This window comes from Sus scrofa, chromosome 2 (genome assembly GCF_054392235.1).
Source record: "Sus scrofa isolate SSC_HxYL_T2T_F1_AM1 chromosome 2, Sscrofa_HxYL_maternal_Yorkshire_Landrace_v2.0, whole genome shotgun sequence".
NCBI classification, from domain to species: domain Eukaryota; kingdom Metazoa; phylum Chordata; class Mammalia; order Artiodactyla; family Suidae; genus Sus; species Sus scrofa.
In genome coordinates this window covers 50,657,915-50,684,764 of record NC_139384.1, presented here as the reverse complement: position 1 = coordinate 50,684,764, position 26,850 = coordinate 50,657,915, and the positions used below count along the sequence as shown (strand labels likewise).

Here is a 26,850-nt window from a genome sequence, read left to right as displayed (position 1 = left end):
TCCCTAAACAGTTTATTCTATAAATGCTACTTTTATGACCTTTTTGTTGCATTGGAAAGTACTTTTTTGTTTTCTGAGGTATAGTTTTGTTTCATATACTTTTAAAATTGGAAAAATAACCTCTGCTTTGTATGACAGAGGCCATAGTTTTTAAAGGAGCATCCCTATTCTAAGATTTAATTTAAAAATGTGAGTTCCCATTGTGGTTCAGTGAGTTAAGAACCCGACTAGTATTCATGAGGATGTGGGTTCAATCCCTAGCCTTGCTCAGTGGGTTAAGGATCTGGCATTGCTGCAAGTTGCATCATAGGCTGCAGAAGTGGCTTCTGTCTGGTGTTGCTGTGGCTATGGTGTAGGCCAGCAGCTACAGCTTCAATTCGACCCCTAGCCTGGGAACTTCCATATGCTGCAGGTGCACCCCTAAAAAGAAAGAAACAAGTAGATAAATAACTAAAAATGACCAGGTATTGTATAAGCACAGGTAATTTGAAGAATCAGAACTATATGTAATTAGCCTAGTTACTTACATATTGAGCATCAAATTGAGAGATTAAGATTTTTTTATTCCTCTTCTTGTTCCCATTTTTAACTACTTTTTAAATAATTTAATTTTTGTATTTCACCCTTATATTTTTGGGTTTAATTGCTTATACAAAAGGAGTCATGGAAGAAGTTGAGTTGATATTTAAAATTAGAGTTCAGAAACATTTATTTGAACCTATTATCGGCCAGAGGAAACTCTCAAAGCTAAGACATCTGAAAAGTAAAATTTCATCATAATGTTGTCTTAGAGTTTATATATGCTACAGTCAAGTTGTTGGTGGCTTGTAGCTAAAATTGGTGTTCTTAAAATTAGCCCATAGATTAGCCTCTAAAATAGTGTTGCAGGTATGATTTAGTACTCTGGCCTCTAGGACAATTGATGTGCTTTGCTTTTTTCTCCTATTTTCATATGACTAGACTGTAAGGAAATAATCAGCAAGAAGTTACAGAGTCAGTCAGTGGGAATCCAAAGTATAAGACCTTTCCTGGATACTGAAAGATCAGGTCTTCTTTGCTCCACTATTTTTCAGTCAGTTTCTTGAATTGATATGAAAATTTTTGTTAAATGCTTAACAGTACCCTTTGTAAACTGCTATACTAGGTATATGAAACTTGGCCTCAGTTTGAGTGCCTTTTTAGTTTTTCATTTTTTTTGTGGGGGGGGGGATTTAAGGTAGAAGTGACATACTGAAAAATCATTAACATTTGTCTCATGGTGACTTATCTCCTAACTCATTTGTAAATATTGGATTTCTTTAGCAAAATATACTAGGAAAATATTCAGTACTCCCAAGGGATGTACATTTTTTTTTTCTACTTTGTTTATGAAAGTATTTTTTATTTATGGCAGTCGCTTGGCATGTTTATGAAAGTATTTTTTATTTATGGCAGTCGCTTGGCATATGGAGCTCCCAGGCCAGGGATCAGAGCCAAGCTGCATCTGTGGTGACACCGGATCCTTAACCCACTGTGCCGGGCCGGGGATTGAATCGGTGTCCCAGCACTCCCAAAATGCTGCCGATCCCACTGTACCACAGTGGGAGCTCCTAAAAGTATTTTTTATGTAAGATATTTCACATATATGTTTAGTGTTTTTTTTAACATATTTATTGAATGTGGCAGAAGCTAATTTTATTTGTGTTCTGTTGGAATCTAATATTTGTGTATTCAGCAAATATAATTGCATAGCTAAATCTTCATTTATTCATCTGCTGAATTGTCACCTCTCTCTTCAGCATGTTATAGAAACAGCAGTGGAGTGATTTGGAGAGTATTTTTGGAGAAGTGAAAAAAGTCACATTTTAAAATGAAATTCTCTCCTATATTATAATGGTGGTTGTGGGGTGTTGGTGATTATTGAGTGAGAATTGGTAGTTACAGCTATGAAGCAGTATGTGAGCAAGTTTATAACACACATGCGCTAATAGGGCTTGCAGAAGGGACCCTAAAACTTCCTAGACTTTGCTTGAATCTCTTGAGGGAAATTATAGCAGGTGAAACTACCCAAGATAGGGTTTCTAAGGAGGATACTACCTTCAGAAAACTTTAGTTAGAGGTAAGTGATTTCCCTTTATTTTCTGAATTCAAACCTATAACCTGTACTTCTTAAACTGCAGAAATCATCATAAAACATCTAAATTTAGTGTTATATCACTGCTTGCCATTGTGTATTTTGTTCGTTCTGTGTGGTATAAATGTGAATTTTACTTATCTAGTTAGAAGAAGCATTATAAAATCTTATTCAGACTATTTTAAAATATTTGGCCTTAACTTTTTTTTTTCTTGCTATTTAGGGCTGCACCTGCAGCATATGGGAGTTCCCAGGCTACAGGTGGAATCAGAGCTGCAGCTGCCAGCCTACACCACAGCCACAGCAACGTGGGATCCAAGCAGCATCTGCAACTTACACTGCATCCTTAACCCAATGAGTGAGGCCAGGGATTGAACCCACATCCTCGTGAATATTAGTTGGGTTTGTAACCTGCTGAGCCACAAGGGGAACTCCTATTTGGCCTTAATTTGAGTTGAGGTCTTAAAATGTGTTTTTCTTCTTTTATTAATGGGCTCTGGTTTGTTTGCTTTATTGGCTATACGTATATGTACACAAAAATGTACTGTGAGTACATACACACATATACATACATGTACTTTATATACACATACAGCATTGATGGTTATATGTTCTGTTTATTATAAATGCTGGTCAGTGAGCCGCAGTGCTATAGCTATGTGTGTATAGTGAGGTTAACACCTGGTGATTAATTTCAGGTAATTAAGTGTGAAATTCCGTTAAAAATGAAAGTTGTCTTTTTTTAAAACTTTGTCTGAAACATCCAGTTTCTGGAATTGTTTTTTTCTCTGTGTTTAAGTTAATTAACTTGAAAATAATATTTAAGATTAAATAAGAATGGAATTGACACTTAGTTTATTTATTGTTACCACATCTGTAATCAACTTCGGTGAGTATTTTTCATTATGACGTATAAAGTGGTTTTTTAGTAAGTGTGAGGAATTGCCTGTAATTTTTTGAAAAAGCTTTTCATCCTGATTTTTTTATTGAATCATTTCTTAGTTATTTTAACAATAATATTTGTTAAATTTCTGGTCTTCATTTTACCTGACAAAGTAGTGAAAAGGGCTTTTCTGCTATTCTGTCTCTGATTGTCTCTTCAGCACTAGTCTCCGATGGGATTTAATAGATGTTTGGGAGAAGGCTTCTGATTAGATAAATTTGGGAAACTGTGTAATATAATTCTCTTTGAGAAGTTCACAGTGCATATTTTATTTTAAGTGCCCTGAGTGTTCCTGTGGTAAAGAAATGTGTTTAACTGTGTTTAACCAACGGGTTTTCCTTGTAGGACATCTGTTAGTATTTCAAGGGATACTAGGATTCTGAGGAACATATTTTGTAATGTTCTTCATTAGATTAAAGTGATAGAAGGAAATCACTACTGTTACATTAACATTTATGTCCTTGGGATCGTGGGGGGGAATGCAAATACTAAAATATCTGCTATAATTTCCAAGTGTTTTACATAATTTTGTTTGTCCTGAAAAAATGGTATCAGTTGAAAAAATTTCTTGTGTTAATCTTTTAAAAACTTGATTTATAGTGATATTTTTAGGTAATTAGAACCTTTTATTTTCACTAATTAGAGCTGTCTCTGTAAAATCAGTCTCTGAATTTCAGGCTCAAAGAAACCTTGAATTTGCTTATTGCAAAGCAGATTTGAAAATATGTTATTACAAGAAGGTAGTCCCAAATACATTATAATAATACATAAAAATTGGAAATATAATTTTTATTGGTTAATTATACAAACATATTTCATAAATTAAACAAAAATGATATAGCCTCATATGTCTGACATTAGCTAGGGAAGAGTTTTTCTATTTAATAGTAAATGTTAAACTCTATCTTTTTATGGGTACCTTTTGTCATATTTACTGAGTTGCTTGTTACTCTCTGGCAGACACTATTTTAAACCATGTCTATTAAATAGTTTTTTCTTTGGGGGTATGTACATTTAAATACCTGTTAATTATGAAAAAGTGTGTTTAAAAGTCTAAAATTGGATTTAGCTGTACAGTTGCATATAGTGTCTTTGGAAAGATCAGATTATGTAAAAGACTTTTGTTCCCGAAGTAAACACAATTAATGATTATTTTAAAGTTTTGAATAGAAAATTGTTAAATTTATAAGTATTTATGAAATCATCAGTGTTTCAAGTATTTAGTGAACACAGGTTTATATCATAAGTGCTACCCTAATTTAACAGGTAATCTGGAAATTCTTATATGGCTGGCTTAGCCACATAACTTATTGGGATGGTGGAGTAGTCCAGATTTGTCCAAATATGTAAGCATCACATAAAGAAAACTCTCTTCCACAGACTCTACCCTCCTTTTTCTAGGAATTTGTGTGGTTGGACATAGTGGGAACCAGTTTAAAAAGTGGGGACTTTTGCTTTCAGGATGATGGAGTAGATGTACATTGCCCTATTCTTCCCGCTAAAACAACTGAAAGTCTTGAACAGTATATATAAAATAAAGATAAGAAGACTCTGAAAGGTGGAGAAAAGGCATAAAGACTAGGGACCTCAGGACTCAAAGAATGACATGGGGTGAGTTCCCTGGGTTTTCTTTTTGCCTAATATATCCCAAATTTGGAGCCGAAGAAGCTGGCAGTCTGGAAATAGCAACTGGTACAAACTAATAAGCCTGGTCTTTCTAGCCAAAAGACCAGGAGAGAGAGACCCTGGCAAGGCAGAAAACTTAGCCAATACCTTTGTGCTGCCGTCAAACGCTACAGAAAGACCGACCCCAACCCTAACACATGCCAGCCAAGGCTGAGTAGAGAGCCCAGACTTCCACCCTCATGGAGTTGTGACAAGGCTCTCCAACCCCCTGCTGAGGCGGTTTTAGAGAAGCCTGAGTAGGGAGCCAGGAGGTTCTTCCCTGCTGGGCAGTACTGAACCTCCCCACTGCCATTTTCCCTTTCCCCTGGTTCACTGTCATTAGAGCCCGTGTGGGGAGCCTGACCTTACACCTGACAATCCTTCCCCACTGGAGTAATGTTAGTGGAGGCCTAGGTGAGAGTCAGGACTTTCAGTGCCTCCCAGCAGTAAGGAGGCTATGCCTCTCCTCTTCTGTGGTGTCAGTGGAGGCCACAGAGGGAACAGTAATGAGACATTCCTGCCTCTTAGAGCCCAGGTGATATCAGCAGAGGCCTGCTGAGTAGGTAGAATCCCTACCCTTGCCAGCGGTAATGAGAAGCCCCTCCTCACCTTGGATATCAACAGAGTTCAAGTGAAAAACTTGGACTTCTACTCCCACTCGGCAGTTATTAGGCAGGGCTTTTCCCCCAGCTGGAGCCATGTCAAAGGAAGCCAGCTAAATTGGAAGATGTAAATAGGATCCAGAATATGATAATACCCAAAATATCTATGTTTCAGTAAAAAATCATACTGTATGCTAAGAGCCAAGAAGATCTCTTTTTGAATGAAAGAAGAGCATCAATAGACTTAAACACCATAACAACAGATGTCAGAATTATCTGACAAATATTTTAAAGCAGTCATCATAGAAATACTTCAGTGAGACTTCCTAAACCAATTTGAAACAAATGAGAAAACAGAAAGTCTTGGGGAAGTAATAGCAGATATAAAGAAAAATGAAATAATTTAAAACTGAGAAAAACAAAAACCAAAATTAAAAAGTCAGTGAATAGGCTCTGCAGTGGGATGGAGGAGATAGTACATAATCCGTGAACAATAGAAATGAAAGAACAATAGAAATTGTCCAAATAGATAGCAGAGAGAACTAAACTTGGGGATGAGTGGGATAACATGGAACTATAACAAATGATCTAACATTTGCATCCTTGGAGTCCTAGAAGGAGAGGAAAAAGAAAGCAGGGTGGGACAATACTCAAAAGTGGTTGAAGACTTTTTAAAAATGTGGCAAAAGGCATAAACTTACAGATCTAAGAAACTGAGCAAACCACAAACAAGATAAGCCAAAAGTACTTTACATCAAGTTCAGTTAAACTTACAGTTACAATTAAACTTCTGAAAACTAAAGACAAAATATCTTGAAGGCATTGAATGAGAAATAGTACTGTTTCTTATGAGGGAAAAGCACTTTGATTTCTCATAAGCAGATTGTCATCAAAAACTAAGGAGACAAGGAAGTGGCACATTTTTTCAAGTATTGAAAGAAAAGAGCTATAAATCAGAGTCTTATACCCAATGGAAATACTATTCAGGAATGAAGGAGGAATCAAGACATTGTTGGATGAGGGAACACTAAGATGATTTGTCACTAGTAGACCTACCTTTAAAAGAAATGGCTAAATAAATTCTCTAAAGGAAGGTGGTGAAAAGAAGACATATCGAAATATTGGGAATGAAGAAAAAACATGGTAAGGAAAAATGTGAGTAAATACGATAGACTTCTTTCTCCCAAATTTTGTAAGTTATATTGATAGTTGAACCAAAACTGTAACACTATCTGATGTGGTTCTCAGTATGCATAGAGGAACTGTTTAAGACAGTTATATAATAAATGGGAGAAGGTAAAAAGACATAGAGTAAGGTTTCTATACTTCATTTGAACTGGTAAAAGGATGGGACCATTAGACTGAGTGATAAATTTTGTGTATGTAATGTAATACCTGGAAGAACCACTGAAAAAGAGATATACTCAAAAGCACTATAGAGAAATCAAAATAAAAAATTTTTTAAAAGTTTAAATCATTCATGAGAAGACATGAAAAAGAAAAAGAAAACAAAATAGTAGACTTATTTACATGTAAATGGTCTAACTATACCAAGTAAAAAGCAGAGATCAGCATATTAGGTTAAAAAATATATGTTATCTACAAAAAACTCTCTTCAGTATATTGGTAAAGGCAAGTTGAAAGTAAAAGGACTGAAAATGATACATCACGTAAACATTAATCAAGAGAAGGAATGAATACATTAATATTAGGTAGACTTTAAAGCAAAGAAAACTACTGGAGACAGAGAAAGGCATTATCCAGTGATAAAAGGGTCAATCCATCAAGAAGACAGTAATCCTAAACATGTATGTATCAAATAACAGAGCTGTATGATGTATGCAGCAAAAACTGTCCAAACCAAAAGTAGAAATTGGCAGATCTATAATTAGAGTTGGAGGCTTCAGTGCCCTTCTCAATAATTGATAGGTAGAATATCTAGACAGAAAGTTAGCAAAAATATGGAACCCAACAGTACCATCAACCAACAAGATCTAATGGACATTTATAAAACGGTCTACTCAACAACAGCAGAGTACACATTCCTTTCAAGTGCCTACGGACTACATACTAGAGTAGACAATATCCTGTTCCATGATAGAAACTTCCAACAAATCTAAAAAGATTAAAATCACAGGGCTAATGTTTTTCAGCCACACTGAAATCAAATTGGAAATCAAAAATACAGAAAGATAACTGGAAAGGCACCAAACATTTGAAAAATAAACAACATACTAATCCATGAGTCAGAGAGGAAGTCTCAAGGGAAATTGTTAAAAAAAAAAAAAAAATACTTTGAGCTGAATGGAAATGAATTTATTGGGAATTTTGAGACACAGATGAAGCAATACTACTGAGAGGTAAATTACATCGTTAAATGCTGGCCCTTAGTAACAATTCTTAGATTAGAAAAAAGTTTTTTGAATCAATAATTTTTCTTTTTTTTTTTTTTTTTTTTTTGTCTTTTTGCTATTTCTTGGGCCGCTCCCGCGGTATATGGAGGTTCCCAGGCTAGGGGTCGAATCGGAGCTACAGCTGCCAGCCTACCCCACAGCCACAGCAATGCAGGATCCGAGCTTCATCTGCAACCTACACCACAATTCATGGCAACGCCAGATCCTTAACCCACTGAGCAAGGGCAGGGACGGAACCCGCAACCTCATGGTTCCTAGTCGGATTCGTTAACCACTGCGCCACGACGGGAACTCCATGAATCAATAATTTAATCTTCCATCTAACCTGGAAAAAGAGCAAAAGAAACCCAAAGGCATCAGAAGGAAGGGCATATTAAAGAAAAGAGCAGAAATCAGTGATAATGAAAACAAAATCAATGAAAGAGAGCTAATTATTTGAAAAGATGGGTAGTTACAGTTGTCACACCTACAGTGAGATTGACAGAAAAAAAAAGCTAAAACAATTTTCCAGTATTAAGAATGAAATTAGGGAGTTCCTGGTGACTCAGTGGGTTAAGGATCTGGCATTGTCACTAATGTGCTCTGGTTACTGTTGTGGTGCAGGAAATTTTGCATGCTGTGGGTACAGCCAAAAATAAATGAATGAATGAATAAATGAAATTAGTACCACTCCAAACTTTGTAGATGTCAAAAGGATAATAAGGGACAACTCTGCACACATAAATTTGATAACTTAGATGAAATGAATCAATACCTTGAAAAGCACAAACTACAACCCCTCTTGTATGACTTAGATAATTTGAATAGCCAATAACTGTTAATATTAAATTCATAATTTAAAATCTCTTGAGAAAATCTCTAAGTTGGGATTGTTTTACCTGGAGAATTGTACCAGACATTTTAGAATAGTAAATACCAATTCTTAATTTCTACACAATCTCTTCCCCAAAAATGTCACTTTTTTTTTTTTTAAAGCGCCACGCTTGCAGCATATGGAAGTTCCCAGGCTTAGGGTCAAATTGGAGCTATAGTTGCTGGTCTACACCACAGCTCACAGCAACACTGGATCCTTAACCCACTGAGCAAGACCAGGGATCGAACCTGTGCCCTCATGCATTCTAGTCAGGTTTGTTACCACTGAGCCACAATTGGAACTCCACTTCCAAAAAATGTGAAGGAAGGAACCCTTCCTTTGTGTTTTATGAAATCTAATCTTATCATCATACTAAACCAGATAAAGGTATTTAAAAAACAAAACAAATGCTGAAAACTATGACCATGACAGTATCCTTAAGGCATATAGATGGAAAAATCCTTTTCAAAATACTAGCAAATAGCATTAAGCAATATGTAAGAAGAATTATATACCACAACCAAGTAGAGTTCATTCCAGGGATTCAAGGCTGGCCCATATTTTAAAAAAATCAATGAGTGTAATCTACCATATTAACAGAAAAAAAGAAAACTGACACAGTCACATCAATTGATCAGAAAAAGCTTTGACAAATGGTGAAAACTTATGGTAAACACTCTGAAAACTAGTAATAGTAATTTTCCCAACCTGATAAAGGATATACTGAAAAATCTGCAGGTAACATACTTCATGGTGAAAAACTGAATGTTTTCCCCCTAGAACATTGAGGTTATCTGGGCAAGCATGTAGTTCTCACTCTTACTCAATATGGTACTGGCAGTTGCAGCTAATACAATTATGTAAGAGTAGGAAATAAAAGATACCATATAAAGGAAGAAATAAGATTGTTCTCCCCTTCCCCCCTTTTATAACATGATTTTTTATTGAAAGACCTCAAGACTGTCCAAAATGCTAGAAACTAATAAGTGAGTTTACAAAATAGCAAAATATAAACATTAAAAAATCATTTTATTTCAAAATACTAGCAATGAGCATGTGGAAAGTAAAATTAAAAATACGATACCATTTAGAGTGTGTGGGGGGGGGAACCTTAGGTGTAAATCTAATAAAGTATGGACTAGATCTGTGTGCTGGAAACTAAATTCTGAAAAGAATATTTAAATGAATGGAGAGACATACTGTACGTACTGATTGGAAAAGTCACATGATAAAAATGTCAGTTCTCCCCCAAATTACATGGTTTTAATAAAATTCCTTCCAAAATCTAAGATTTTTCAAGCTTTTTCTAAAAAAAATATCTTGAATAGCTAAAAGAAGTTTGGAAGAAGAAGATTAAGTAGGAGAAACCATTCTACTTGACTTAAAGACTTATTATATATAGAGTAATCATGCCTGTATGGTATTGGAATAAGACCAATAGATCAGTGGAACGTAATAGAAAACCCAGAAATAGGTTTACACAAATAAGCCCAACTGTGGTTTGTTTTTTTTGTTTTTTTTTGTTTTTTTTTTTTTGTTTTTTTTTGTTTTTTGGAACTATGCAGTGGAATCCAGGAGAGGTCTTTTCAACAAATGATGTTAAAACAATGGGGCATTCACATACACACAAATGAACCTCTCCTTAAACCTCACAGCTTGTGCAAAAATTGACCCAAAATGGATCATAGGCTTAAACATAAAATGTAAAGTTATAAACCTGTAGGAAAAAAATCCTCTAGTTCTAGGGTTAAGCAATGAGTTCTTAGACTTGGTACCAAAAGGTACAGTCCACAAAGGAAAAAATCAACAATTTGTATTTCATCAAAATTTTACAGTTGCTCTTTGAAAGCCTATGTGAAGAAGAAAAAAGCTGCAGAGTGGAGGACATATCTGGAAATCACACATCTCACAGAAAACTAGTGTCTAGAATTTATAAAGATGTCTCAAATAGTAAAAGCCTATTTAGACATTTGGCAAAAAACATAAAGAAAATTTCATCTAAGAGGATATGCAGATATCAAGTAAATACAGGAAAGCATGTTTACCATCATAGGGAAATACAAATTCAAACCATAATGAAGACAACTCCAACAGAGTGGCTAAAATATAAAAACTAGTGGCAGTATAAAAAGCTGGCAAGAATGTGAAGAAACCGGATCACTCAAGTTTTGGGGGGGAATGTGATATGTTACAGGCAGTTCTTGTAACACCTACCGCTGTGGCTCTGTGGGTTAAGGATCCAACTGTATAGATGCAGGTTCTATCTGTGGCCCCACCAAGAATCTGGCATTGCTGTAGCTACGGCTTGATGCCATCCCTGGCTTGATAACTTCCGTATGCTGCAGTTGTGGCCATTTGAAAAAAAAAATTAAAAAAAATAAACATGAAATTACCCTAAGCTCCAGCAATTGTACACTTAGTTATTTAACCCAGAGAAATGAAAGCTTATATAAACTGAATTCAAATATTCATAGTGTCTTTATTTTTAATATCTCAAAACTGGAATCAGCCCAGATGTCCTTCAACAAATAAGTGTTTTTAAAAACTGTGGTACACACAAACTGTAGAATACTACTTAATAATAAAAAGGAACAAACTACTGATTCACAAAACTTGAATGACTCTCCAGGAAATAATGCAGAGTGACAACAACCAATCTCAAAATGTTACGTATGATTCCATTAATGTAACTTTTTGATATAACAAAATTTTAGAACTAGGGGGCGGATTAATCATTGCCAGAGCTTATAAATTAGTTGGGAAGGGGAAGAATGGGTAGGTGGTTACATAAGAGGACAATATGAAGGATCCTTATGGTGTAGGAGCTGTTCAGTCTCTAAACTATGGTGGTGAATACGTGAGCCTGTACAGGTAATAAGATTGTATAGAACTTAATACACACGCCTTCACAGACAAATGAGTACATTGAAAATGAGACAGTTGGAGTAAGGTTGGTATGTTATATCAATGTCCATATCCTGATTGTGACATTGTATACTATAGTTTTGCAAAATGTTATCAATTGGAGGAATGACAAAGTGCACAGAGTTCAGTATTATTTCTTTAAAAAACATATGAATCTTGACTTATATCAAAAATTGCAATTAAAAGTAGATGGCTTAGGTAAAAGTATCTAGAGTCCTTTTCCTAGTTAAAGGAAAAAAACAAACCTAAAGTATATATTCTGGGAAAGATAGTTGAATTGTCTATAAGGACAACATGGGATTGTGTATCAATAGCACAGAGCTGTTAAGTACATCAAAATCAGAAAATAATTATCAGTGGTAGTTCTAATTTTTGTAGTTCAGTCTGAGAAATAAAGTATCATTTTAACACCCATTTCTTCATTCAAAATAATACAGACATTGAATGATGGAGAAAGAATTTTACATATCAGTTAAGAGTTAAAAAAAAATGAGAAGATTTATTGGCAGTACCATTCCGTGGTTCTGTCTTTTGATTGCACAGTACCCAGATCTTCTCTATTTTTTATTCTGAAAACTAAGGATGTAAGAATTCTCTGTGTCCTTTTCTGAGTCTAAAAAACTGTGCACAATTACATTTTGTATAGTATATAAGGAAGTGTAAGCTCTGGAAAATAAAACTCTTATCTGGAATAACGAAAAACAATCATAGTCAACCCAGAGCTAGTTGGGAACATGATACAAGAAAAATTTAACATATTCCAGAGGACAGCTTGTGGTAAGCAATACAGTTTTTTGTGTGTGTTTTTATATTAATAGCACAATGTTTGTTATATTTTTTCCATTTTTATGACCCGTAACTTATTTTTCATACCTAAAATAAGAGTTGGCATGATTTTTAGTTATCTAGTACATCACCCTAAGTGAAGATAAATGTATATAACCACATTAGCCTATCATGTGCATAATTTATTTGTTGAATGGATGAATTGAAACTAATTTTTTATAACAGTAATTTTATTTATAATTGTTCTGGTGACAACTTTTTAAAAAATGAATAGGCTGAAGAAAGTTATTAATGTATCTTTAACTGGTTTCTGAGTTAACTGATTTTCTGAATCTGTGTTATCTCTATATATCCTCCCAAAATCATAGACTAAAAGGAACACTTAGGAACCCCAACTAACCCATACCTTCTGGATTGCTAGGAGGCAGAATACCATGAACTTCAAGTTACCTGAAAGAATACCGTGAACTTCTAATTATCAATTCCAGCAGAGCTTCCACTGAATTAGGAGAAATAAAGAGAAAAATAAAGGGTTCAGCAAAATGAAAGAAGACACCAAGCTCTTTTTTCCCCTTACCCATTCAAGAAATTGCACTTCACTAAGTTAACAGAAGGTACTCACAAACTAAAGAATGCTGTCCACAAAATGACTAGGGGGGAAAAAAATCAAACTTACACGGTATCACTGTTGGAGGAAAACAGAAAATATATGTTAAAGCATTTCAGCTGACAAAAATCTGCACGTACACACAACCCCAAAAAGAAAACCTCAGAGAAATAACCACAAAGTAACGTACTCTAACACAGTACTCCAGACTAAACTAAGTATTCTCAAGCAAACAAAACAAAATCTCCAAAAATTTAAGGAGAGGAAGGGATTATTAAAAACAAACAAAAAAAAACAGGAAATGCAATGCAACCAGATGAAACTCAGGAAGGAAATTGAGGAAAAGACAAAACTATGTTAGGAATGAAGAATAAATTTGAAAATGCTCAAGAGAAAGTAAAATGTAATGAAAATCTAAGGAAGAACATCAAGTGAAAATGGGATAAAGAAGTAAAAAATTAGGATCTTAGACAAAATGACTGAAAGGGAAGATTTGCAAAGGCGGGTCCAACACAATTGGAATCTGTGAAGAATAAAGACAACATGAACAAACCTTATAAATTATAATCCAGGAGAACTTTCTGAGAATAGGGGAAATTTAAATCTACCTTTTGAAGGACCCATCACCGTACCTGGAAGAATTGGACCTGAAATTATCAACTCAGAGACATATTTTAGTAAACTGTTAAAGTCGAAGAATTAATTGGGCTGACATCATACTTTTGAAGAGCAACATGCAAATCTTGGCAACAATATCAATTTTAAGACATTCGAGAAAGCATGGGCCAAGGATTTGATATCCAACCAAATTTTTCCTGTACTTGTTAAGGTGATAGAAAATCAGTTATTGTATATTGAAGAACTCATTGAATATTGTATCCATAAGCCCTTCATGTGGAATTTATTAGAGGCTGGGTTCCATCTAACCAAGAGACCAGTGGGAAAGCTTCAGTAAAAGGACCATGAGCATTTACCATATTAAATTGTAGAATTAGGGACTGAATAAAATAAGGGACACAAGTAGAAGTATGAAATGTTATGTTAGACAAAGTACAGAGAATACCACTCTTAGAAAAGGAGAAGAGGGGGAGAAGGAAAAGTAGAATGAGGTCATAGACTTACATAGAGGGGAGACCAAGGATACCCTTTAAAATCAGCAGACCACATGCTAAAAGCTTGAGTAAGGAAGAGGAGGAGAGAGGATTAAGGACACAAAAGTACATATAAATGGACTAGTACAAAATTACTAACTTTCCTAAATATACCAAAAGAAAATGTAAAAAATAGAGAAAACACACTGTGAGAAAAAGGAACACCATAAGTACTAATAGAATAATCAAAATATACACTAGAGAGGAAGTAAACATCAGTCATATTAAATACAGATGGGCTTAAGTTGTCCACTAAAAAGATTTTCAAGTTGGCGTATGAAACAAACATTAAAATTTGGTTTAACGTAGAATCCAATAGTGGATGCTGAACGAAGGTGGAAAATTTGTGAAGCCTCCGTATTTTTGTATGGCCTCTAAGTGTCTCCTTAGAAATTGCTTGTTAGCTACAACAGGAAAAAATAACTACCTAATGAAGAAACTAGACACCACCTTGATCAAGTGATTGAAATTGATAGCACCAGTACGGATGTTATGGACGTCATTCACTTTAACTGTGATACCCTTAGGAGCACACATCATTCCTTAGGTGGTAGGTCTAGTAAGGAATGCATAACCTGAATCTAACTGTAAAGAACATCAGACCAACCCAACTTGGAGAACATTTTATAAAATAACTTCTTTCTTCAAAAATTATTAATGTCATGAAAGAAAGGCTTTGGAACTATTCCTGATAAGATAAATCTGAAGAGACAACCAAATGCAATCTGTGATCCTAGATTTGATTCTGTACTGGATGGGGGATTTTCCTGAGTTTGATAACCCTTATGTTTATGTAAGAATACCCCCTTTTTTTTTAAACATCACATTGAAGTATTGAGAGGAAAAGCATGTGTGAACCTCCTCTCAAATGGTTCAGAAAAACACATAATAAGTATGTGTGTGTGGTGGGGGGGAGAATGATAAAGGTAGCAAAATGTTAAAAGGTGAGTCTGAGTAAGAAGTTTTCTGTTCTTTACATTTTTCTCTGAGTTTAAAATTAAATAAATAAATAAGATAGCTTTGGCTATGAGCTAGAAGCCAGAGATCAATATATACACAGCTTAGTTTAGTAAAGTAGAATTTACATAATTTTCTCATTCTCCCCCTTTACCCCTCTCCCCCACACCCTGCTTTTAAGATACTGTTTTTACCAGTTCAGTTTCCATTTGGAAAGGTTAACTGATTTGGTTTCAATCTGTGTTAAGCAATAGATGTGAGTTCTCTAAAAGCTTCTTTTTCTCTCATGTTTTTAAGGAATTTGCCTTTTTGCGCTTAAAAATATGCTTGAAAGGGAAAAAAAAATCCTTTTCTAAATGTGTCCTTTCCTATGACCTTTTGTAAAATGCTCAATCATGTGGCAGAAATGCAACTACTTGGTCCCTCTCCCCCACCTCATTAGTGCTTCTTTGTGTTCTGAGGAGGAAATAGATGGATGAAGTTAAGGAGTTCTCTTGTGGCACAGTGGGCTAAGCATCAGGCGTTGTCACTGTAGCAGGTGGAACGTGATATGGTACAGATGTAATCCTGGTCTGGGAACTTGCACATGCCATGGGTGTGGCCTAAAAAAATTTTGTTTGATACCCACTGATTCTTCAACCATATTCATAATTAGTTTCTTGCTTCCGTCTTAAAACTGTATGGAGAAGAGAGAACTGCATGGTTCCAATAGGTGGACAATCCAGAAGCTCTCATTACACATTTTCAATTGGATCAGTATCTGACAGGCAGTGACAAGGTTGCACAGTGGTTTTCAACTTTGTAATTAGTGTAGTGGTGGATTACTGACCAGCCCTAAATGTAGTGGTTAAGGATGATTATCAGGTTTTTAAATGTACTGACAGTTTGAATTCTTGAGTACTGTGTTATTTATTGTGCAGTTTAAAATTGTCTTGTTTTGGAGTTCCTGCTGTGGCGCAGTGGGTTAATGATCCAGCTTTGCTGCAGCTGTGGCTTCAGATTCGATACCTGGCCCCAGAACTTCTCTATGCTGCAGGTGTGGCTGAAAAAGAAAAAAATGTTTCCTTTTCAAGAAGGCTGCAGTGATACATGCAACTGCTTTTCTGAGAAATGTGGAATCTAAAAACTGAGGATTTTTGTTAGATCATTTAGCTAAAAACCAAAATGTAAACTCTGTGAAAATTAGGTGGAAGTGACCAACTGATTTGCAACGCTTGAAAACGCAGAGCTCGTGTAGAATGAAATAATGTAGTTCTTTGTTCAGTTTTTTAATAATGATGATGTTATTTTGCTGTTAATAAATTTTTTCCCCTTTTTAAATTTTGAGTTCCTAATTTTCTGCTTAGAAATATTTTGGTAATTCAGTGTTTTTATATTCAGGACTTTGTCATTAACATTATAATATTTTTAAATAATTATGAAACAATTACTCTTTTTCTAACTAGGAAGAAGCATTGCATGCATTTATACAGCCAGAGATCCTAGACGGCCCAAATCAATATTTTTGTGAACGTTGTAAGAAGAAGTGTGATGCACGAAAGGTAGATGCCATGTAGAAATTAATACTTAATTATCTGAGACAATATTCAATATTCAATAGGTGTCCCCCCCCAACCCCTGCTTTTTTTTTTTTTTTTTTTTTTAGGGTCTTCGGTTTTTGCATTTCCCTTATCTGCTGACCTTACAATTGAAAAGATTTGATTTTGATTATACAACCATGCACAGGATTAAATTGAATGATCGGATGACATTTCCAGAGGAGCTAGATATGAGTACATTTATTGATGTTGAAGATGAGGTAAATGTTGTAAATATATTTTTAAAACATTCTTCTTTGATCAGAATAACTTATGAACTTCTTTGAAAAAACAAAAAGGATCTCAAATTCTGGAATTATTTCTTTAATTTGAGTAACAGTCATATTTTGTAACATTCTTAGTTATTGAAACATACTGGTCTAGAGGTAGGCTGTACTTATACATAATAAACAGAACAAATATATCGAATGAAAGAGCAAAGTGCGTAGTATGGCCTTAATTTCTTGTGTTTGTGTATCTTTTTTCAAGCTTTAAGGTTTCCAGGTTATTCTCATGTAAGGTTTACCAACTCTTAAGTTGGCTAGGTTAGAAAACTAAACAATAAAGGTATTTTTTGGTTTCTTTTTTAATTAAGACTTTTAAAAATGTTTATTTAAATATAGTTTGAGAATGGGACTTCGAAGAGCACAGATAATGCTTATTAATTTCTTCCATTTATTGGCCTCCCCAAATTCTCTGGTTCCTCTAGCCATACCTAGTAGAGGATTCATAATGACCCACTCTATTCTTTTGGAAACTCTTCTGATTTAATTATTAGGAATATTTATGATCACTTAACATAGTTGTTACAGTCATAAAGGTTTCTTATTCTCAAAATTGCCATGAAGCATTTTTTTTCTGATTGGAATTCATCAGTATGGTTAAAAATGCCTTTTCCTACAGAACATTGTAAATCAACTATAATAAAAAAAATTTTTGAATACCTTTTCCTAGAAGCTCAAAAATAATTTTAAACATTCTTAAGGTTTGTTTTTTTTTTATGTACTTAAGAGGCAGATGTTTTCTGAGCCTCATTTTCCTTGTCTTTAAGGTAAGGCTATTAATTGTTTTTTATAGCTTTCATAAAAAAAGAGTGTCTTAAAGTAAACACTCATTGAATGGTACCTCTGACCAGGAAACATCTTAAAAGGCTTAATTTGAAATAATACCTCAAACACTTGTGCTTAAGCTAGGAAATCTACCCAAAGTATACCAAACTTTCAAAGGAGATTCCTACTCAGAGATCAGTATTAGATGGTTCTTTTGTATATTCCTAATGTATTTCTTGTTAAAGGGAGATCTTTTCCAAGGTAAGAAAACTAAACTTTTAGGAAGTTCTAGGTCCATTTCCTAGGAGAAGAAAAGAGATGTGCTGGCTTAGGAATGAATGATCTCTTTGGACTTCTGTAGAGTTCTGAAGTTGATTTTCACCTCCGTTTCTCCTTGAACCAAACTTTCTTGAGGGATGAAGACTGTATGTTAGATACAGTCCTTCCTCACAACAAAGTTCTTGGAGAAGAGTTGGTACTTATTACATATTGCTTGGTTAATTCAAGAATGTCTATGCCATGCCTTAAATATCAAGCTTTACATCTGAGATAAGAATTTTGGAATTATTTAAATTTTAAAAAATTAGGTATGTATTTAAAATATTAAAGGAGAAGAGAGAGGAAAGAGTTGTTTGAGGATTTCTAGGAAGTAGAATTCTTCAAATTAAACTTCCGCAAAAGAGATTTCAAAATCATAAAAGCATACAAAAGTATGATTTACTATTGTTACATTTCTACCTCCTATAACTAGAATATAAAATTCTTGAGGATAGATACAGTGTCTTATTTTTCTTTCTGTCTATAATACCTAGCATGCCTATAAATTGAACTTTTTGTTCAAGAAAAGATATGACTGGAGTTCCCATCATGGCACAGCGGAAACGAATCCGACCAGGAACCATGATGTTGCGGTTTCGATTCCTGGCCTTGCTCAGTGGGTTAAGGATCCGGCCTTGTCATGAGCTGTTGTATAGGTCGCAGATGTGGCTCGGATCTGGCATGGCTGTGGCTGTGGCGTAAGCTGGCAGCTGCGGCCCTGAAAAGACAAAAGACCAAAAAAAAAAAAAAACAGAAAAAGATATGGTATTCTTTTGGGATTTGAGAACAAAAGCTTAAGTTCTCTGCTTTTATGGATTTTGACAGAAGAAATGGTAATTTTATATTGTTACTTTACAACTGTAAACATAAATGGGGTTTAACAGAATTTTAAGAATGTTAAAAGAAATGCTCTTAAAATATATTTTTTGTTCTAAAATTAGGTTGTGATGATGGTTGTACAACTATAAATATAATAAAATTCATTGACTTTTAAAAATAAAAAATAAAATACACATTTTTGTTTAATTTTATTTAAGGTCTTTTTAAGAGAAAATAAATTTGCTTAAAGTAAAATAAATATTTTTATTAACAGTAGTATCTTAAATTATGTGAAAGAGTTAACAGCATATGAAATTTTATATTTTCCCCTTATTTAGCTTATAATTATAAGATAATTATGTTTTATTAAGAAATCTCCCCAGACTGAAAGTTGCACTGACAGTGGAGCAGAAAATGAAGGCAGTTGTCACAGTGATCAAATGAGCAATGATTTCTCCAATGATGATGGTGTAGATGAAGGGATCTGCCTTGAAAACAATAGTGGAACTGAAAAGATTTCAAAGCCTGGACTTGAAAAGGTACTTTTTATAATTTAGTTTTTAGTTCAAAGACAGGATAAAGAAATCTCTGAGCTCCTATATAATTCTCTTGCTATTATGCCCAATAATGTTCTCTGTAAGAGAAGTTTAATTGCTTTTGCTTTTATGCATATATTCAGTCAGAATTAAACTTTAGGAAAAACTGCTTACATTTGGGATCATTAATTTCTGAGAGGCTAAACTGTAACTTACTATCAGCTAAGCTGGGTGGTGGTGTGGAAAGGGTGCCTAATAACTTTCAGGAAGCCACTTCTGCCTGTAAAGTATCAGCAAGCCTCATATTTTAGGTAGAGGACCCTTTAGTTTCCCTCCCCTCCCCCATGACAGCCTCCCTAAGGGTCTTCAAAAAAAGATGATGTAATTTGAAAACTACAAGACTGGATAATATCTAGGGTAGAATTTTTTTTGTTACTATGTCAATGATTTTTAGATTTTGTCAAACCGTTTCTTTCACATTTGTATAATTTTCTTCATTTAGGGGAGAATTAACAGATCAAATGTCTCGAACATGATGTGAATAACAAATCACCAGCGTGAAGACTGATTACTAGCTCAACTCATACAGTCATATTAAATAAATGGCGTTTCACTTGCATAAATCTGGTTTAGACCAAGATCATTATTCTCACTACTATCCCCACTACCCTTTACCTTTTAAAATTATTTCTTTCAGGGGAGATAAGAGGAGCTTGAATTATAATGTGATGAATAGTGTAGTGGACACATTATAGTTTAGTATAAAAACATTGAATTCAAACATGGGTTATCAAACTGTGGCTCAAGAGCCTGCCTATTTTTCTACATAGACAGTTGTGTCTATCTTTTTTTTTTTTTTTTTTTTTTTTTTTAATTTCCTTTGTCCTTTGTCCTTTGTCCTACCGGATAGGATTCCCCAAACAGTGTTGAAGAGGAGTGCTGAGAGGGGACATTCTTGCCTTGTTCCCAATCTCAGGAGAAGAATGTTCAAATTCTCACTGTGAAGTATGATATTGGTCCAGATTTTTTATAGATGCTCTTTATCAAGTTGAGGAGGATCCTTCCCAGTTTGTTTAGAATCTTTATCATGAATGGGTTCTAATTCTGTCAAATGTTTTTTTCTAGGTTCAAGTGATATGATCGTGTAATTTTTCATCTTTAGCGTGGGTGACATAGGTTGATTTTGTAATGATGAACCAACTTTGCATGCCTGAGATATGTACCTTAGCCCTTTTACAAAGGAATTGGAATGTTATTTGAATTTTTTAAAAATGTTATTTGGGGAGTTTTCTTGTGGTACAGTAGGTTAAGGATCCAGTGTTGTCACTGCAGCAGCTTGGGTTGCTGCTCTGGTGCAGGTTTAATCCCTGGCCCGGGAAATTCTGCATGCCACTGTGCTCCCCAAAAAAATATTATCTAGGATTTATTGATTTTGATGTGCATATCAGAACAGTACTTACTGATTTTGATGTGCATATCAGAACAGTAGCTTGTTTAGCACCTACTTCTAAAATTTCAGACTATTTTCTTTTTACATAAATATATACATTTATATTTCTGATATGCATAGTTCTAGAGGTTATAACATAATTAAAATGTGAATGAGTACACTGAATGAAACTTGCGGTGGTGAATTACCGTTTTAATGATCTTAGAGAAAAGTTGATCTACAATAAATATATAAGACAGCTAACATATTACTTCCCTATGTTTTAGTAGAATATAGGAAATACACAAATAAGGATTTTGTACTTTTCCTCTGCTCTGAGTTACTTTTATTTTTTTCCTTAGAATTCTTTGATCTATGAGCTCTTCTCCGTTATGGTTCATTCAGGGAGTGCCGCTGGTGGTCATTATTATGCTTGTATAAAGTCATTCAGTGATGAACAGTGGTATAGCTTCAATGATCAACATGTCAGCAGGGTAAGGAGGGGTTTTTTAAGATTATTACTCTGAAAGACAAGGGTAGGGATGTTTCTCATCAACAAGAGGGTTTATTAAAAATGGGAGTCATTCTGTTCAGTGAAGCATTATAAGACACATACCAAATCAGTCTTTTCTTTTTGTTTTCAATAAATTTCCTTTGTTTATTATTACTTCTTTGTTGTTTTGTTTTGTTTGGGTCTTGCAGAATGTTTTCAGAGTTAGACTCTCAGTTTTCTTCTTGCCCTGAGCCTTCATGTGAGCTACCTATTTAAGAGCACTAGAACTGATTGGCTGTTAGTAGCCACTAATTATGATTATATTTTTTGAATTGGTATCTATGTGATCCATTTAACTCTGAGGTTAATACTTGGCATAGGTATTGACAAAAAGGTAATGATGTTAGAGATCTTACCAAAAAAATGTAAGTAATGTAACCACTTTTTAGATCACACAAGAAGATATTAAGAAAACACATGGTGGATCTTCAGGAAGCAGAGGATATTACTCCAGTGCTTTTGCAAGGTAAATAACTTACTAATTTTTAGTGTTTATAAATTAGAATTAATGATAGCTTTTCAACATCTTTTGCCTTTAAAAAGATTTAACCCAAGGGTCAGCAAACTATGACCCATGGGACAAATTCAGCCTGCCTTCAGTTTTTGGAAATAAAGTTTTATTGGAGCACCACCACACTCAGTTTTCTAAATATTGTGTGTTGATCTTTTCCCACTACAATATCAGAGTTAAGTAATTGTAGCACAGACTATATAGCCCACAAAGCCTAAGGCTTTTACTGTCTGATCCGTTCCAGAAGAAAATTTGCTGATTCCTGACTTAACTGTAGTAATCATTCTAGATCACAGTGTTTTTCAAGATTTTACTGTGTTACCAGGAGAAGACAGGGATTTTCTCATAAAATGTCAGTAAAGCACAGTGTCCTTTTTTTTCTAGAATATTTTAAATTTGAACCTGTTTAAGAATAGTTACATGATTTTCTAATTGTTTGAAACAGCAAAAACCAGCTATTTAAAATAAATATTTTATGATAGGAAATGAAATCTTTACAATCTATTTTTGTCCCCATTAATCTTTTCTGTATTTCTGCTAGCTCCACAAATGCATATATGCTGATATATAGACTGAAGGATCCAGCAAGAAATGCAAGTATGTTGACATATAGTTACTTGATATTAATTTGTTTTTTTTTTTTTTTTCTGTCTTTTTGCCATTTTTAGGGCCATTCCCTTGGCATATGGAGGTTCCCAGGCTAGGGATCGAATCGGAGCTGTAGCCGTTGGCCTACACCAGAGCCACAGCAATGCGGGATCGGAGCCACGTCTGCGATCTACACCATGGCTCATGGCAATGCCGGATCCTTAACCCACTGAGCAAGAGCAGGGACCGAACCCACAACCTCGTGGCTCCTAGTCAGATTCTTTAACCACTGAGCCATGATGGGAACTCCTTAATTTGTGTTTTAAACTATTTTCTTGCAGATTTTGTAAATCCAGAAAGCTGCTTTTAGTTTTTTTTTTTAACTTTTTATTTTATTTTATTGTCTTTTTAGGCTGTACCAGCGGCATATAGAAGTTCTCAGGCTAGGGGGTCGAATTAGAGCTGTAGCTCAGAAAACTACTTTCAAATGATAAGACAAATTTTTTTTTCTGCCTGGAAGAATTAGTTATAAAAACGGTTATGGAATTCTCTCGTAGTGCAGTGGGTTAAGGATCCAGTGTTGTCACTTAAGGGACTTGAGTGGCTGCTGTGATATGGGTTTAATCCTTGGCCTAGGAACTTCCACATGCCATAGGTATGTCCAAAAAAAAAAAACCTAAAATAAGGACTGTTATAAGATAATGCCAGTTGGTAAAAACACTTTGGCAAAAAAGTTAAACTATTTTTTAATACATTAAGAAAAAATTTACTATGCGTTACATAAATTGGATATTTATTTGCAGGGAGGTTATATTATTTGTAGTTTGGTGCAGTGATGATAACCCGAGATCTGTGTAGAAGCCATAACTCACCAGCTACATGTCTCAGAGCAAGTTATTTAATTTTTCTAAATCTTACTTTACACATATTAAAATGGGAGTAATTATAGTATTTTATAGGATTGTTATAAAATATTAAATGAGATATAATTTCAAGCATTTAATATCATATTAGACTTAAATATTTACTTAACAAAGCAAGTAAAGTTTTATGATTTGAATATGCATCCTTTATTAGATTTTCATTTTATTAAGAATCCTAAAAATAATCCAATACAAAGCATGTAGGTTTGCCTTTTTTTTCCTCCCTGTTTAATACCTGTTTTTTTTAATGTATAATACAAAGCATGTAAGTTTACCTTTTTTCTTTTATAATTATTACTTTAAAAATTACTGATCCTGTGTTTCCTTGCTAAATCTGATCCTGACAGAAGCAGTATTTGCAAATAGAGATTGTGTGTGTGTTAGGGGCGGTACATACAGATATGTGCACAGATGATATGTTCAGATTCTTTTCATAATTAATATAATCATTGTCTTTGATTTCAATACATTTCCTTTGTTTAGAAGGAAATGTATTACCATACTATGAGCAAATCTTTAAGTGGTCTAATGTTCCTATTTACATTTTGTAAAGTTTCATCAGATTGTGAATTCATTTTGGTGCAAGGCTTAGGACTTACATATTTTTTCATCTGCGATACAACCCAGGGTCTGTCATATTGGGGCTGTTGAATAATTTACTGCATAATTATAAGAAGGAAAAAAGGAAATGATAAGTCATTTTAGAACAGAGATTTCAGAATAGAAATAATCATTCTTACTTTACAGAGAAGGAAACTATACACTAAAGAATAAATTGTCCAGGGGTTATAGCTACCTGGAGGCAGAGCCAGGATTATATTTTGCATATCCTCTGTGACACCCAGCATTCCAGGTATTTCCAGTAGTGCAGTAATTCAGCCTTCCTTTATCTACTCCCCGAACTCTAGTTTTGTGATGAAGCACTAGGGGGCACTGTATGTATGATACGGAATATTTTTAAGTTAGAGCTCATTTCTAAAAACAGTGGACTTTCACTTTCCACAGAGGCATGATTTTTTAAACAATGTAAATTGTTCTCCCTGGTTAATACTTAACAGTCATTGGCTTTATCAAATAGTTTCATAATCTCACATTGTCACTTATTAGTGAATTATAATAAACAAATAGCATCTGTAGCAGCACCAACAGTATTTATTATATTTCATTAGATCCCAAGTAATTACATGGTATTTGCTATTAAAAAGCTGAAGAAACCAAGGCCTGAAAAAGTAAAAGGCCTTTTACTTTTTAGTAGAGGTATGTACTGTGGGAACAAGCTCAATCTCGGTGGCAGTGTCTTACTCTGTTTTTTCACTGTTAATAGAATTTCTAGAAGTAGATGAATATCCAGAACATATTAAAAACTTGGTACAGAGAGAGAGAGAATTGGAAGAACAAGAGAAGAGGCAACGGGAAATTGAGCGTAACACATGCAAGGTTAGATTTTGTAATTTTACTTTTTTTGTTGTTTTGTTTTTTTGCTTTTTTGGAGCCTCACCCACAGCATATGGAAGTTCCCAGGCTAGGGGTCAAATCAGAGCTACAGCTGCTGGCCTATGCCACAGCCATGGCAAAATCGGATCCTTAACCCACTGAGCAAGGCCAGGATTGTACCCGCATCCTCATGGATCCTAGTCGGGTTTGTTAATGCTGAGCCACAAAGGGAACTCCCCGTAATTTTACTTTTAATTAAAAGGTGCTATTAAACTTTGCTTAACTACAGTTCTCATGACTAACTCACTGGGTTTGTTCTGTAAATAGTTATGCTGTCATGATCATTAAATAGTGTAACCAACTGTATTACTGAGGTAAGTTGATTGCATTTTCCTGCATAAAAAGAACAGTAATGTAGTGATATTAGTGTTGGTGAAATTGCAATGAGATGAACATTGTAACGTTCTGCATCAAGAATAAATTTATAAAACTTTTCTGCATAGAATTTGAGTAGGATTTATCAAGAGCCTTAAGCAAATTCATGTTATTACCTAATGATGCAATTATAGACGTGGTAAAAATTTTTACCACAAGGACATACTCCATAGTATTTTCCAAAAGAGGGGAAAATTGGAGACAGCTTGAATGTATATCAGTAGGAGAATGATTACATAAATTATGATACATGCTTATAGGGAAAGATAGAGTTGTTAAAAATTAATGGTTTTAAATTTTTTTATAATATGAGAGCATCGATCATTAAGTGAGAAAAATAGATGTGAAAGAGAATGATCTGTTATGTTTTTTAAAAATTATAGTTCTTTTTCAGGAAAAATACTGTCCAGAAAAAATTAAACTTGGATTCATGACCTGTTGAATTAATGATATCTTACATTTACCTTTTCTAGATAAAATTATTCTGTTTGCATCCTGTGAAACAAATAATGATGGAAAATAAATTGGAGGTTCATAAGGATAAGACATTAAAGGAAGCAGTAGAAATGGCTTATAAGGTATGTTTAATTGTACTGTTGGTATTTAGTTTTGATATCTTACATAACAGGATTAACATATTTTCCAGAGTTTTTATCATAATTGATAGTAATATAAGCATTTGCAATAACTGGTAACCCATTTAAATTATGTGTCTCTTAAAGAGTGTAGTTTATACTTCTTTGAAAGGTGCTCTAATACTTTCGAGAACTTTCTCTGAAAGCTAAACTTTCTAGAACTCAGAGTTAGAATTAGAAACAAAAATGTCTATGTATTCTTTATATTCATTTAGTAGATACTTATTTGAGTTTTTCCTTCATGAGACATTTAGAGACACTAGAGAAAACTGGACAACATAAGGTGTTAGAGATACTAGAATGAGTAAGACATACTCACTGACTTCATGGAGTTTACAATCAACTGGGGGTGGAGGTAGAACAGGCAATAATATTTAAACATCACAATTTGCAAATGTCTTATTGTTTAGATGCTATGAAGTAAATCAGTAGTGTATTAAGATTATTTATTCTGAGACTTTAACCATGAGAAGGAGCAGCTGTGCAAATTGGGAGAAGAGTATTTTAAGTAGGAGTAACAGCATGTGTAAAAAATGAGCTAGGAAGTGCATGATCCAGAAATTGCAAAAAGGGGCGTTGTGTTTAGATCATCTTGAATGGGAATAGAGTAACATAAAACTAAATTAGAGGCTTTTATTCTAAAAATAATGCAAATTTATAAGTGAGTTTAGAAAGGGAAGCATTCTTTTAGCAAGATTACTCTGTCCTCTGTTATATTTGATTAATTAAAATTGTTTGCTCTTTCCATATAAACATTGAGATCATTTGACTGAAATTAAACAGTCATTTCCTAGAGAAAAATTGCATATTACAGCATTTCATTTATAATATATGTAAAACCAATAAAAGAAGTAAAAATAATACAGAAGATAGCCAGCATTGTTTCTCAAAGTGTAATGGAGCACAACCTGTACCAGGATCACATTCCTATTAAAAAATTAATTCCTGCAAATGAATCTGAACTTACGTGTTGGCACTTGGGAGTATGGATTTTGAACAAGTACCTCAAGTGGTTTTTATTTATTGT

General features: G+C 34.2%; 1 protein-coding gene across 10 annotated transcripts in view; it reads left to right on the top strand.

Moving 5' to 3' along the window:
- USP47 (ubiquitin specific peptidase 47) overlaps nucleotides 1-26,850 on the top strand; it is a 131,657-nt gene that overhangs the window by 72,199 nt on the left and 32,608 nt on the right. For all 10 annotated transcript variants that reach the window (XM_085012013.1, XM_021083316.2, XM_085012018.1 and 7 more), the window contains 8 exons: nucleotides 16,462-16,557; nucleotides 16,662-16,814; nucleotides 19,151-19,318; nucleotides 21,107-21,238; nucleotides 21,687-21,763; nucleotides 22,350-22,405; nucleotides 24,644-24,756; nucleotides 25,662-25,766. In XM_085012013.1, the coding sequence (XP_084868139.1) occupies nucleotides 16,462-16,557; nucleotides 16,662-16,814; nucleotides 19,151-19,318; nucleotides 21,107-21,238; nucleotides 21,687-21,763; nucleotides 22,350-22,405; nucleotides 24,644-24,756; nucleotides 25,662-25,766 (900 nt within the window). The remainder of the gene's footprint in view (nucleotides 1-16,461; nucleotides 16,558-16,661; nucleotides 16,815-19,150; nucleotides 19,319-21,106; nucleotides 21,239-21,686; nucleotides 21,764-22,349; nucleotides 22,406-24,643; nucleotides 24,757-25,661; nucleotides 25,767-26,850) is intronic.